Source organism: Hyla sarda, chromosome 4, assembly GCF_029499605.1.
Source record: "Hyla sarda isolate aHylSar1 chromosome 4, aHylSar1.hap1, whole genome shotgun sequence".
NCBI classification, from domain to species: Eukaryota; Metazoa; Chordata; class Amphibia; order Anura; family Hylidae; genus Hyla; species Hyla sarda.
Window position 1 is genome coordinate 14,713,969 of NC_079192.1, and position 14,042 is coordinate 14,728,010.

The 14,042-nt window shown below is 47.2% G+C and overlaps 2 protein-coding genes across 6 annotated transcripts in view; both read right to left on the reverse strand.

The window, feature by feature from the left end:
- The window catches only part of LOC130367568 (acetylcholine receptor subunit epsilon-like), a 36,939-nt gene extending 27,085 nt beyond the window's left edge, over positions 1 to 9,854 (reverse strand). The window contains exons 1-5 of one of the 2 annotated variants that reach the window (XM_056570049.1): positions 9,001 to 9,854; positions 5,209 to 5,345; positions 4,432 to 4,476; positions 1,983 to 2,092; positions 604 to 759 (exon numbers count right to left, since the gene is read on the reverse strand). In XM_056570049.1, coding sequence (XP_056426024.1) covers positions 604 to 759; positions 1,983 to 2,092; positions 4,432 to 4,476; positions 5,209 to 5,345; positions 9,001 to 9,064 — 512 coding nt within the window. In that variant the 5' untranslated portion in view covers positions 9,065 to 9,854. The remainder of the gene's footprint in view (positions 1 to 603; positions 760 to 1,982; positions 2,093 to 4,431; positions 4,477 to 5,208; positions 5,346 to 9,000) is intronic. The other variant, XM_056570050.1, reaches the window with a different exon arrangement.
- A 2,785-nt stretch (positions 9,855 to 12,639) lies between these two features.
- Positions 12,640 to 14,042, reverse strand: part of LOC130367572 (acetylcholine receptor subunit epsilon-like) — a 53,030-nt gene continuing 51,627 nt past the window's right edge. For all 4 annotated transcript variants that reach the window (XM_056570068.1, XM_056570065.1, XM_056570067.1 and 1 more), the window contains exon 12: positions 12,640 to 12,956. In XM_056570068.1, the coding sequence (XP_056426043.1) occupies positions 12,792 to 12,956 (165 nt within the window). In that variant the 3' untranslated portion in view covers positions 12,640 to 12,791. The remainder of the gene's footprint in view (positions 12,957 to 14,042) is intronic.

The following is a 14,042-nucleotide window of genomic DNA, read 5'->3' on the forward strand; positions in this document are numbered from 1 at the left end:
AGTGCAGCTCTGAAAGTGACTGGAGGTTAACATATAATGTAACAACAGAATAGTGAGTGCAGCTCTGTAGATGACTGGAGGATAAGGTATGATGTAAGAGCAGAATAGTGAGTGCAGCTCTGGAGGTGACTGGAGGATGAGGTATGATGTAACTGCAGAATAGTGAGTGCAGCTCTGAAGGGGACTGGATTATAAAACATGATATACCAGCAGAATAGTGAGTGCAGCTCTGGGAGTAAGTAATGGATAAGACATGATGTACCAGCAGAATAGTGAGTGCAGTTCTAGAGGTGACTGGATTAAAAGACATGATGTACCAGCAGAATAGTGAGCGCAGCTCTGGGGGTGACTTAATTATAAGACATGATGTAATAGCAGAATAGTGAGTGCAGCTCTGGAGGTGACTGGAGATAAGACATGATGTAACATCAGAATAGTGAGTGCAGCTCTGGGGGTGGCTGGATTATAAGACATGATGTACCAGCAGAATAGTGAGTGCAGCTCTAGGGGTGACTTAATTATAAGACATGATGTACCAGCAGAATAGTGAGTGCAGCTCTAGCGGTGACCTGCTGGTGCCCAATCTAAGGTTCACCTCCTCACCTGAACACCAGGGTGCAGTTCTGCCAGTCAAAAGGGAAATAGGTGACCTCGATGGAGCACGGACTCCTGAAGATGGCCGGTGGCAGCCAATACATGGACCCATCGTAACTGACTAGAACGTTGGCATAGTATGCGACATCAAACTGTCCATCGATGCTGGAAGACAATACAAAATAAGACCATAAAAAAAAGTCACCTACCCTAATAGATGGTGAGGTATCCCAATGTTTACCCTCCTTGTGTCAATGTGGTGTCCCTGTGTGGAACGTACCTGTCTTCCTGACCTGTCAGGTGGCTGACACCTAGTATGTCTGCTCCAGGCCCACTACTCAGCTTTAAATGTGTTATTTATTACCTTACAATGTATTGTCAATGCAGTTATATGCTTTATTGTGCCCTAAGAGGTTAATCTGTGTGGGCTGGAGGAAGAGAAGGGGATCACATGCTTGCTTTAGCCAACCAGGGCTGCTGCCCTGCCTCCCCCAAGTCTGCTAGATAGGAGTTAATGTCTAGAGTTCGAGATGTGAGGAGGAGGATAAGAGAGTGGAGGTCACCTCTAGACCTCTGCTATGGACATGTACCTCACCACATGAGGACAGGCCTAAGAAAATACAGTTACAGCACTAAATTGTTCCAGAACTACAGCCCCAATCCCAGGATCCCGCCCACCGGATCATCCAGCAAGTCAGAAGCAAGTCTGCAGTGGGGAGAAGAGCCAAGAGAGTCCACTCATTAGCAAAGAGGAGGATAACAGGAGATAGAAAGCCTCAGGCAACTCCGGTCCATAAATCTACAGTTTTCACCTGCAGGTAAGCCCTAATTCTGGATACCTATGTGGAGAGTAAAGTCAGTGTCTGTCAGCTTCCAAGTTGTATATAAGTTAAACAACCCAATTCAGAAGAGTCCAATCCAAACCAAAGTCAGCGAGCACAAGTCCCATAGTACCCTGAAGAAATAGTGATCCCTGTAGCAAACTCCAGCAAACTTTGCTCTACTGTTGAACTGTTCCTGTATAGTTTTTGCAAGTTCCTGAAAATTGAGTGGTTTCTGTAACCCTGCATCTGTGGTATTTATTACCCCTACTGCCCCTTGGAGCATGGAGGTCAACACTACCCTGGCGTCACAAACTGTTTGTTGTTATTGCCACACCATACTCGTACACCATTCAGCACCAAGATCATGTGCCAAGCACTGTTTGGACCCCTCCCAACGCTACGTTCCAAAATGTTGTAGCTTATTGGTGGTTCCAGCCTGACCATCCTTTGTCTATGGCCACCATCCTACTGTAAGTATTAAGGGTGGTGCTTTCTCATTGTGTTGGGTAGAAGATAAATCAAGAAGAAGAACTAGCATGGAGGTCAGTCCGGCCTGCCACTTACTTGTTCTCCAGTCCAATTTCCGGTAGCCACACCATGTCATGTGGGATTCGTACCAACTCTATGCCATCGTACTCTGTACTGTTCCACGTCATGCGATAGTCATTCCATTCCTGGTAGAGAAGCCATTATGGTGAGAGGAATAATACAACCCCATAATTATATTCCACCTTAAATTGAATACTCCATGTTATCAACATCACGCGTTTAGGACCAAAATAGCTTTAAAGGGGTACTCCGCACCTCAGACATCCGGTGCACGGAGTGAACTTCGCTCCATGCCGCATGACTGGCGATGCAGGGCGGAGGCTCGTGACATCACGGCCATGCCCCCTCAAAGCAAGTCTATGGGAGGGGGCGTGACGGCAGTCACGCGCCCTCCCATAGACTTGCTTTGAGGGGGCGTGGCCGTGACATCATGAGTGGGGCGTGGCCGTGACATCATGAGTGGGGCGTGGCCGTGACGTCACCAGCCTCTGGCGCTGCACCGGACGCTCTAAACAAACACCGGGTGAAGCAGGGAGATCACAATCTCCCACAATCAAACATCTACGGGGAAGAGTACCCCTTTATCCCCTTAAGGACGCAGCCCATTTGGGCCTTAAGGACGCAGACAATTTTATTTTTACGTTTTCGTTTTTTCCTCCTCGACTTCAAAAAATCATACCTCTTTTATATTTTCATCCACAGACTAGTATGAGGGCTTGTTTTTTGCGCGACGAGTTGTCCGTTGTAATGCCATCACTCACTTTACTATAAAATGTATCGCGCAACCAAAACAATACTATTTGTGTGAAGAAATTAAAAAGAAAACCGCAATTTTGCTAATTTTGGAAGGTTTCGTTTTCACGCCGTACAATTTACGGTAAAAATGACATGTGTTCTTTATTCTTTGGATCAATACGATTAAAATGATACCCATGATTATACACTTTTCTATTACTGTTGCGCTTAAAAAAAAATCGCAAACTGTTTAACCAAATTAGTATGTTTAAAATCCCCCTATTTTGAAGACCTATAACTTTTTCATTTTTCCGTATAAGCGGCGGTATGAGGGCTATTTTTTTGCGCAGTGATCTGTACTTTTTAGTGATACCATATTTGCTTATATAAAACTTTTGATACTTTTTTAATTCATTTTTTTATATAAAATGTTATAAAAAAAGCAGCTATTTTGGACTTTTTTTTTTACGTTCACGCCGTTGACCGTACAGTATCATTAACATTTTATTTTAATAGTTGGGATATTTACGCACGTGGTGATACCAAATATGTATATCATTTTTTTTTTTTACACTCTTTTGGGGGTGGGGGGGGGGGGGATAGGGAAAATGTGACAATTTACGTTTTTATTCGGGAAGGGGGGGTTTCACATTTTTTTTTACTTTTTTTACTTTTATTTTTACACTTTAAAAGTCCCCATAAGGGACTATTTATAGCAATCATTCGATTGCTAATACTGTGCAGTGCTATGTATAGGACATAGCACTGATCAGTATTATCGGTGATCTTCTGCTCTGGTCTGCTCGATCTCAGGCCAGAGCAGAAGACCCCGGGAGACGGCCGGAGGCAGGTGAGGGGACCTCCGTCCGCCATGCTGGATGACTGGATCGCCGCGGCAGCGCTGCGGCCGATCCAATCATCTATTCAAAGTACCGCGATGCTGCAGATGCCGTGATCTGTATTGATCATGGCATCTGAGGGGTTAATGGCGGACATCCGCGCGATCGCGGATGTCCGCCATTACGGGCTGGTCCCTGGCTGCTATCAGCGGAGCGATGCTCGCGGTTATGCATAGGACGTAAATGTACGTCCTGGTGCGTTATGTACCACCTCACCAAGACGTACATTTACGTCCTGCGTCGTTAAGGGGTTAAAGGGGTATTCCAGGAAAAAAAAAATTTTTATATATCAACTTGCTCCAGAAAGTTAAACAGATTTGTAAACTACTTCTATCAAGAAATCTTAATCCTTCCAATAATTATCAGCTGCTGAAGTTTAGTTGCTCTTTTCTGTCTGACAACAGTGCTCTCTGCTGACATCTCTGCTTGTCTCGGGAACTGCACAGAGTAGAAGAGGTTTGCTATGGGGATTAGCTTCTACTTTGGACAATTCCCGAGACAGTTGTCATCAGAGAGAACTTAGACAGAAAAGAACAACTCAACTTCAGCAGCTAAAAAGTACTGAAAGGATTAAGATTTTTTAATAGAAGTAATTTACAAATCTGTTTAACTTTCTGGAGCCAGTTGATATGTAAAGAAAAGTTTTTTCCTGGAATACCCCTTTAAGTCATTTTCTATTATATAGTTATAGTTTCCAGTGGTGGTTACAGAGATGAATTTCGGTGGAGAATCTGAGATCCCATCAGAGGAAAGAGTATATACAGTATATGGGGTGCGCACATCTTCAGGGGCTCATGTCAGGTCTTCTTACACCACAGTTGGTTTCTTACCTGCTGCAGCCACACATTGGTGGTCATCGTCTCCTCCTTCTCCTTCTATTATAAAGAAGAAAAAAAAAAGGAGTAATGATTGATAATGCAAAAGTTAAAGGGGTTCTCCGGCATGAGGTGATTTTAGTACATACCTGGCAGACAGTAATGGACATGCTTAGGAAGGATCCGTTCTCGTCTTGGGGATAAATGGCTGAGTTTTGAGTCCACCATAACGCGGTGGCTATCTTTTTGTGAACTGGCTATATCCTGTTGGAGTTCGTTCCCTCAAACTACAAGTTCCATGATTCCTTGTTTGTAAGTGTGAGGTCTCTTTTCTCCCTCCCACAAATCAGCCACCATGCAATAGACCAGTGTTTTATAACCAGGGTGCCTCCAGCTTTTACAAAACTACAATTAATTGCAGAATGATCTCCCTCTCACCCAGTGGGCATTCCACCCATTGAAGCACAGTCAAGCTCCCTTTGAACACCTGTCTAGTGATGTAATGTCTCAGGCCACACTGCAACCTGGGAAAACCCCATGAAACACAGGTACAGACACTATACTGTATTAATGAACTACACTAACTTTACAGCCCCTGTTACATAGTCAAAAAAAAAAAAAAATTAAAATACAGGAATACCCCTTTAATGCATCTTGCTCTGAAATACTCTGTGCTGCTGGAGGACCTTGCACCTTCTCCTGTAAGTATGTGACCTCTTACAAGATTGGCACACTCCTCTTTTGAAGCATCTGTTCAGCCTGGGAGGACCATATTTGTAGATTAGGACTTACCAGGGAGATGAGGTTGGTCAGGGTGAGTTTGAGTCTGACCGTGACGATGTCCTTGATCGACTTGGCGGGCCGGGAGTTTTTATCGTAATTGGAGAATAAATCTTTGATCAGTCGGGTTTCCTCGTTGACCAATGCATCTGATACAGAAGAAAGAGACAACCAATCAGATGTCACCATGCGTTCGGCAGACCTTATGGCCAATGTAGTAATCAGGGGTATAACGTAAAGGGGTACTCTGCTGAAAACATCTTATCCCCTATCCAAAGCATAGGCGGGAACCCTGCGAACCCAGCTCCGTGCCCGATGACTGGCGAACACAGCCACCACGCCCCATCCATTCATGTTTATGGGAGGAGGCGTGACAGCTACATACTAGCCTTCACGCCCCTTCCCATAGACATGAATGGAGGGGGCGTGACGTTACGAACGATGTAGTTCCAAGCTTCCTTGTTCTGGACGCCGCCGCTGCTGGCCTAGAGATCGTGGGGTTCCCTAGCGGCGGAACCCGGCTATTAGACATCTTAATCCCAACCCTTTCGATAAGGGATAAGATGTTCTCAGTGGAGTACCCCTTTAAAGGTACTGGGCCCAAATGAAGAATCAGTAGTAGGGGCCACACCTACTGGTGTCCTTTAAAGGGGTACTCCACTGACCAGCGCCCGGAACCTTTAGTTCCGAACTATTTGTGCGCGCTGCGTTGGTCAGCTACTGTGCACACAGCGTGCGGGACTAAATGTTCTGAACGCTAGTCAGTGGAGTACCCCTTTAAAGGGGTACTCCGGTGGAAAACTTTTTTTTATTTTATCAACTGGTGTCAGAAATTTTTATTTATTTTCTTTTTGGAACACAGAGCTCTCTGCTGACACCACTTTAAGATAGAAATGTCAGCAGAGAGCACTGTGCTCGTGATGTCAGCAGAGAGCTCTGCGTTCCAAAAAAAAAATAATTTCCTCTGTAGTATTCAGCAGCTAATAAGTACTGGAAGGATTAAGATTTTTTTAATAGAAGTAAATTTACAAATTTGTCAATGTAGAAGAAATGATGGCACTCACCCGGTGTCTTGCGCATCTTCTCCAGGGTCCGGGCCTCGCTTTCCAGCGTCGTTATTACGTCACTACGCACGCCGCGCCGGCGCAGCAGCGTAATAACGTCACCAGAAAACAAGGCCCGGACCCTGCAGAAGATGCGCAAGACACCGGAGGATCGCGAAGAAGACACCGGAGCAGCGGGACAGCATCGGGAGCCCCTGGGACAGCATCGGGAGCGGTGAGGACCTGGTCCGGAGCGGCGGAGACAGGTAAGTATAACTTTCTATACTTTACATTGCACGGATCCCTCAACATACGATGGATTCGACAAACGATGGGTCGTTTGGAACGAATTACCATCGTATGTTGAGGGACCACTGTATATATATATATATATATATATAATATGTATATTGCATTACTCACTTGTTTGGCGTCGCAGGACCTTAGGTCATGTGACCCATTACTCAGAACTCTATGGTATGTTGAAGGACCTTAGGTGGTTCTTATGTCACGTGTTCACCCACAATGCTGTGTAATGGTGAGTGACAGTTGTTATGGACCAATCCAAAACCGCTCAGCCCCTGCCCATATTAGGGAGCTGCGGCCATTGATCGCTCTCTTGGGTTGCTGTCACTGAACGAGGTCGGACCTCCGCAACTTACAAGTATGTTTACTAGGCCGAAGCCTTGCGGCGTCGGCCTATACCAAAGCGGTTCTATATATACAATTCCCTGCTACTCTCTGCAAGATCACTGGACCTAAACGCACCCCTAAATCCAGCGGATCTATACTACAGAATCTTCTAAAAGCTAAACTGAGCTTATCTGATCCCAACCGACTGTCAATCGCTGCTCAACTACAAATAGACTTTGTTATCTGGACTGTTATAGATATTGTCTGCTACAGAAAATCTTCAGTAAAAGTTCCTGCAAGTTTTCAGTTAAACAGTGGTTGTGGACAATCCATTTATCACTCATTCACCTATCGCTCTTGGGAAGGGTGGCTATAGGCCCAGCACCATTACAGTATTTAACCCTCACCCTGGCGTCACGAGTGACAAGGGTTAACATCGCCCTTTATTATCCAGAACAGCAACACCCCAACTACCCTACAACCCCCGAGGCGTACCACACATATACCCCGGATGATGGTCCTATAGGGCAGGATATATACCCCAGATGAGTGTCCTATAGCGCAGGAAATATACCCAAGATGAGGGTCCTATAGGGCAGGATATATACCCCAGATATAAGTTCTATAGGGCAGGATATATACCTCAGATGTGAGTCCTATAGGGCAGGATATATACCTCAGATATAAGTCCTATAGGGCAGGATATATACCTCAGATGTGAGTCCTATAGGGCAGGATATATACCCCAGATGTGAGTCCTATAGGGCAGGATATATCCCCAGATATAAGTCCTATAGGGCAGGATATATACCCCAGATGAGGATCCTATAGGGCAGGATATATTCCCCAGATATAAGTCCTATAGGGCAGGATATATACCTCAGATGTGAGTCCTATAGGGCAGGATATATACCTCAGATGTGAGTCCTATAGGGCAGGATATATACCCCAGATATAAGTCCTATAGGGCAGGATATATACCCCAGATGAGGGTCCTATAGCGCAGGAAATATACCCCAGATATAAGTCCTATAGGGCAGGATATATTCCCCAGATGATGGTCCTATAGGGCAGGATATATACCCCAGATGAGGGTCCTATAGGGCAGGATATATACCCCAGATGAGGGTCCTATAGCGCAGGAAATATACCCAAGATGAGGGTCCTATAGTGCAGGATATATACCCCAGATGAGGGGCCTATAGGGCAGGATATATACCCCAGATATAAGTCCTATAGGGCAGGATATATACCCCAGATGAGGGTCCTATAGCGCAGGAAATATACCCAAGATGAGGGTCCTATAGGGCAGGATATATACCTCAGATATAAGTCCTATAGGGCAGGATATATACCTCAGATGTGAGTCCTATAGGGCAGGATATACCCCAGATATAAGTCCTATAGGGCAGGATATATACCCCAGATGTGAGTCCTATAGGGCAGAATATATACCCCAGATGTGAGTCCTATAGGGCAGAATATATACCCCAGATGTGAGTCCTATAGGGCAGAATATATACCCCAGATATAAGTCCTATAGGGCAGAATATATACCCCAGATGTGAGTCCTATAGGGCAGAATATATACCCCAGATATAAGTCCTATAGGGCAGGATATATACCCCAGATGTGAGTCCTATAGGGCAGGATATATACCCCAGATGTGAGTCCTATAGGCCAGAATATATACCCCAGATATAAGTCCTATAGGGCAGAATATATACCCCAGATATAAGTCCTATAGGGCAGAATATATACCCCAGATATAAGTCCTATAGGGCAGAATATATACCCCAGATATAAGTCCTATAGGGCAGGATATATACCCCAGATGTGAGTCCTATAGGGCAGGATATATACCCCAGATGTGAGTCCTATAGGGCAGGATATATACCCCAGATGTGAGTCCTATAGGGCAGAATATATACCCCAGATATAAGTCCTATAGGGCAGAATATATACCCATTACAGGTTGCGTTCCTCATACATAGAGTTGTGATAGGAGCCAGGATCTGTCCCGCGTCCTATTTTAGGATGTTTTTGTTGCCCCCACACTATTACCCCATCTATCTATAGGACCGCACAGACTATATATAACCCATACACACATAGAGCAGTGACTCACAGCTCAGGACGGGCAGCAGGATCAGGACGGGCAGCAGGATCAGGACGTGGGGCTTCCAGCCCATGTTTAGAGCGTCAGCTCCTGGGACAGTCTCTCCTGTAGGTCTCTCTGGAGGAGAGGGCTCGTATGGACGGGGTTATATGAAGACAGGATATGTTCTTTTCCAAGGGAGAAGATTATCGTCTTCCGAAACCTCTTCTGTCCCTGTGTGTAATGCCACCTGCCCCCCCGCGCCCATATGAAGGATCACGTACAGCTGTCACCAATTAGTGCCAATGAGGGACACTCTATTTAACCTCTTCATGCCCACAAGTCAGCTGCTTCGTGGTAACATATCTAATAAGTGCCAGGAAGTCATCTTCTGGCCATCAAAGCGTTCTTCCAGAATGTTCTTCCGGCTGATGGTACGGTGCCAGGGTGTCAGGTGTAGAATCCGGCCCGGATCATCCTCCTTGACTCAGGAGGACATTTCTTGGCCCGCATCAGAGTCTTCATGGTCAGACCCTTTTGGGCCCCTCACTGGGTAGTCACATTGGCTGTCTGGGCATGCTGGAAGTTGTAGTTTTGCAGCAGCTGGAGGTCCATGGTTTGGAGACCACTGTCTAGGTTCCTAGGCTCACATCATGCTGGGAGTTGTAGTTTTGCAACAGCTGGAGGTCCCCGGTTTGGAGACCACTGTCTAGGTTCCTAGGCTCACATCATGCTGGGAGTTGTAGTTTTGCAACAGCTGGAGGTCCACAGTTTTGAGACCACTGACGAGGTTCCTAAGCTCACATCATGCTGGAAGTTGTAGTTTTGCAACAGCTGGAGGTCCATGGTTTGGAGACCACTGTCTAGGTTCCTAAGCTCACATCATGCTGGGAGTTGTAGTTCTGCAACAGCTGGAGGTCCCCGGTTTGGAGACCACTGTCTAGGTTCCTAGGCTCACATCATGCTGGGAGTTGTAGTTTTGCAACAGCTGGAGGTCCACAGTTTGGAGACCACTGTCTAGGCTCTTAACCTCACATCATGCTGGAAGTTGTAGTTTTGCAGCAGCTGGAGGTCCATGGTTTGGAGACCACTGTCTAGGTTCCTAGGCTCACATCATGCTGGGAGTTGTAGTTTTGCAACAGCTGGAGGTCCCCGGTTTGGAGACCACTGTCTAGGTTCCTAGGCTCACATCATGCTGGGAGTTGTAGTTTTGCAACAGCTGGAGGTCCACAGTTTTGAGACCACTGACGAGGTTCCTAAGCTCACATCATGCTGGAAGTTGTAGTTTTGCAACAGCTGGAGGTCCATGGTTTGGAGACCACTGTCTAGGTTCCTAAGCTCACATCATGCTGGGAGTTGTAGTTCTGCAACAGCTGGAGGTCCCCGGTTTGGAGACCACTGTCTAGGTTCCTAGGCTCACATCATGCTGGGAGTTGTAGTTTTGCAACAGCTGGAGGTCCACAGTTTTGAGACCACTGACTAGGTTCCTAAGCTCACATCATGCTGGAAGTTGTAGTTTTGCAACAGCTGGAGGTCCATGGTTTGGAGACCACTGACTAGGTTCCTAAGCTCACATCATGCTGGGAGTTGTAGTTCTGCAACAGCTGGAGGTCCCCGGTTTGGAGACCACTGTCTAGGTTCCTAAGCTCACATCATGCTGGGAGTTGTAGTTTTGCAACAGCTGGAGGTCCACAGTTTGGAGATCACTGTCTAGGCTCTTAACCTCACATCATGCTGGGAGTTGTAGTTGTGCAACAGCTGGAGGTCCACGGTTTGGAGACTACTGTCCAGGTTCCTAAGCTCACATCATGCTGGGAGTTGTAGTTCTGCAACAGCTGGAGGTCCCCGGTTTGGAGACCACTGTCTAGGTTCCTAAGCTCACATCATGCTGGGAGTTGTAGTTTTGCAACAGCTGGAGGTCCACAGTTTGGAGATCACTGTCTAGGCTCTTAACCTCACATCATGCTGGGAGTTGTAGTTGTGCAACAGCTGGAGGTCCACAGTTTGGAGATCACTGTCTAGGCTCTTAACCTCACATCATGCTGGGAGTTGTAGTTGTGCAATAGCTGGAGGTCCACGGTTTGGAGACTACTGTCCAGGTTCCTAAGCTCACATCATGCTGGGAGTTGTAGTTGTGCAACAGCTGGAGGTCCCCGGTTTGGAGACCACTGTCTAGGTTCCTAGGCTCACATCATGCTGGGAGTTGTGGTTGTACAACAGCTGGAGGTTCCCGGTTTGGAGACCACTGTCCAGGTTCATAAGCTCACATCATGCTGGGAGTTGTAGTTGTATAACAGCTGGAGGTCCCCGGTTTGGAGACCACTGTCTAGGTTCCTAGGCTCACATCATGCTGGGAGTTGTAGTTGTACAACAGCTGGAGGTCCACGGTTTGGAGACCCAGGAGGAGATATATCAAAACCTGTACAGAGAAAAACTTGACCAGTTGCCCATAGCAACCAATCAGATCACTGCTTTCACTTTTGAAAAGGCCTCTGCAAAAATGAAAGAAGAGATCTGATTGGTTGCTATGGGCAACTGGTCAAGTTTTCCTCCACACAGGCCTTGATACATCTCCCCCCTAGTTTCTAGTTCAGTGGTCTCCATATTGGACCTCTGGATGCTGCACAACTACAACTCCCAGCATGCCCGGACAGCCATTGGCTCCATTGGACCCCAAGTGAATGGAGTGACAGATCACGTCGACCACTACTAGATGCTTTATGGGACTTCAGGGCGTTTTTGAGTACCGTATTTTTCGCCCTATAGGACGCACCGGCATATAAGACGCACCCAATTCTAAAGGTGTAAAATCTAGAAAAAAAAGATTCTGAACCCAACAGTGGTCTTCAACCTGCGGACCTCCAGATGTTGCAAAACTACAACTCCCAGCATGACCGGACAGCCGTTGGCTGTCCGGGCATGCTGGGAGTTGTAGTTTTGCAACATCTGGAGGTCCGCAGGTTGAAGACCACTGGTATAGGAAGTAAAACTCACCTGTCCCCGCCGCTCCGGACCCATCACCGCTGCCCTGGAGGTCGCTCCATCGCTCTCGCCGCGTCCCCCTTGTGTCCCCGGCGCTCCGGCCGTCTTCTTCCCCGGGATCCACGCTCTCCGTCGCAGTCATCACGTCGCCGTCATCACGTCGCTACGCACACTGCCGTGATGACGTCGTAATGGCGTCGAAGGAGAGCGCCGGCCATGCAGGGGATCCCGGCACGGAGCAGACACCGAGGAGGCAGGTAAGGTCCCTCCCTCACCGCGGCGGTCCCGAACAGCCCGACTGAGCAGCCGGGTTAGTGTCACTTTCCCTTCAGACGTGGCGGTCAGCTTTGATCGCCGCGTCTGAAGGGTTAATACAGGGCATCACCACGATCGGTGATGTCCTGTATTAGCCGCGGGTCCCGGCCGTTGATGGCCACAGGGACCGCCACCATAGGGGTGTATTCGCCGTATAAGATGCACCAACTTTTTCCCCCCAGAAAAAGTGCGTCCTATACGGCGAAAAATACGGTAAGTAGAGTTTTGAGGGACAACTTTCCTCCATTTTCGAGGTTGTAACACCACAAACAGCTAGACGCCCCCTGTGCTGTGGAGAGAGGATACCTTTAAATCTTGGGACAACCCAAAGACATTTTCTACTATGCTAGTGACAAGAAAACCAAGTGGAATCTACAAATATACATTTTATTGACACTGGATCTCTGAGCGCTGTATGGAAAACAATATGGCGGCCGGAGCGGCGTTCAGATGGTCCCAGTGAGGCCTGATTGTCACGTCCTGGAGCTCACCCAGCAGATCATCTGGATTCCCATCATCCTAGATTATGGCTCGTAGAGACGGTTGTCACCAGCAAAAGGATGATCCGGTGCGGTATTAAAATGTCCCATAAGGAAAATGGCGAGAGTCCCCACCACGAAGAGGGGGAGTGCCACCCAAAAACACAGGACGTCCAGCACCTTCCCAATCATCACCCAGTTCTCCATTTCCTGCAATATAAAAAAGAAGATTACAGACTTGATCTGTCCTCGCGACAACCAGGAGACCACATAGACCACCCAATCAGGAGTGGCCCAACGTAAAACCAATTAGGTGGCACAATGGGTCCACACCTGCTGTACAGCGCCAGATCAGCGCTGCCCCCCCCCCCCCCCCCCCTCATTCTCAAGATCGGCAGGAATGCCAAAGCTAGAATCACCACAGAAAGGGCTGGTGCTAGGATTTTTGCCACCCTAGGAGAAAGCTAATTTTTCCACCCTTTGATATGCCTGCCCTTACTACTGGGGTGACACACTGTAACAAACCTCCTCCTCATGTAATCTCCTTACTACTGTGGTGACACACTGTAACAAACCTCCTCCTCATGTAATCACCTTACTACTGGGGTGACACACTGTAACAAACCTCCTCCTCATGTAATCTCCTTACTACTGGGGTGACACACTGTAACAAACCTCCTCCTCATGTAATCACCTTACTACTGGGGTGACACACTGTAACAAACCTCCTCCTCATGTAATCACCTTACTACTGGGGTGACACACTGTAACAAACCTCCTCCTCATGTAATCTCCTTACTACTGGGGTGAAATACTGTAACAAACCTCCTCCTCATGTAATCTCCTTACTACTGGGGTAACACACTGTAACAAACCTCCTCATGTAATCTCCCTACTACTGGGGTGACACACTGTAACAAACCTCCTCATGTAATCTCCCTACTACTGGGGTGACACACTGTAACAAACCTCCTCCTCATGTAATCTCCTTACTACTGGGGTGACACACTGCAACAAACCTCCTCCTCATGTAATCTCCTTACTACTGGGGTGACACACTGTAACAAACCTCCTCCTCATGTAATTACCTTACTACTGTGGTGACACACTGTAACAAACCTCCTCATGTATTCTCCTTACTACTGTGGTGACACACTGTAACAAACCTCCTCCTCATGTAATCTCCTTACTACTGGGGTGACACCCTGTAACAAACCTCCTCCTCATGTAATCTCCTTACTACTGGGGTAACACACTGTAACAAACCTCCTCCTCATGTAATCTCCTTACTACTGG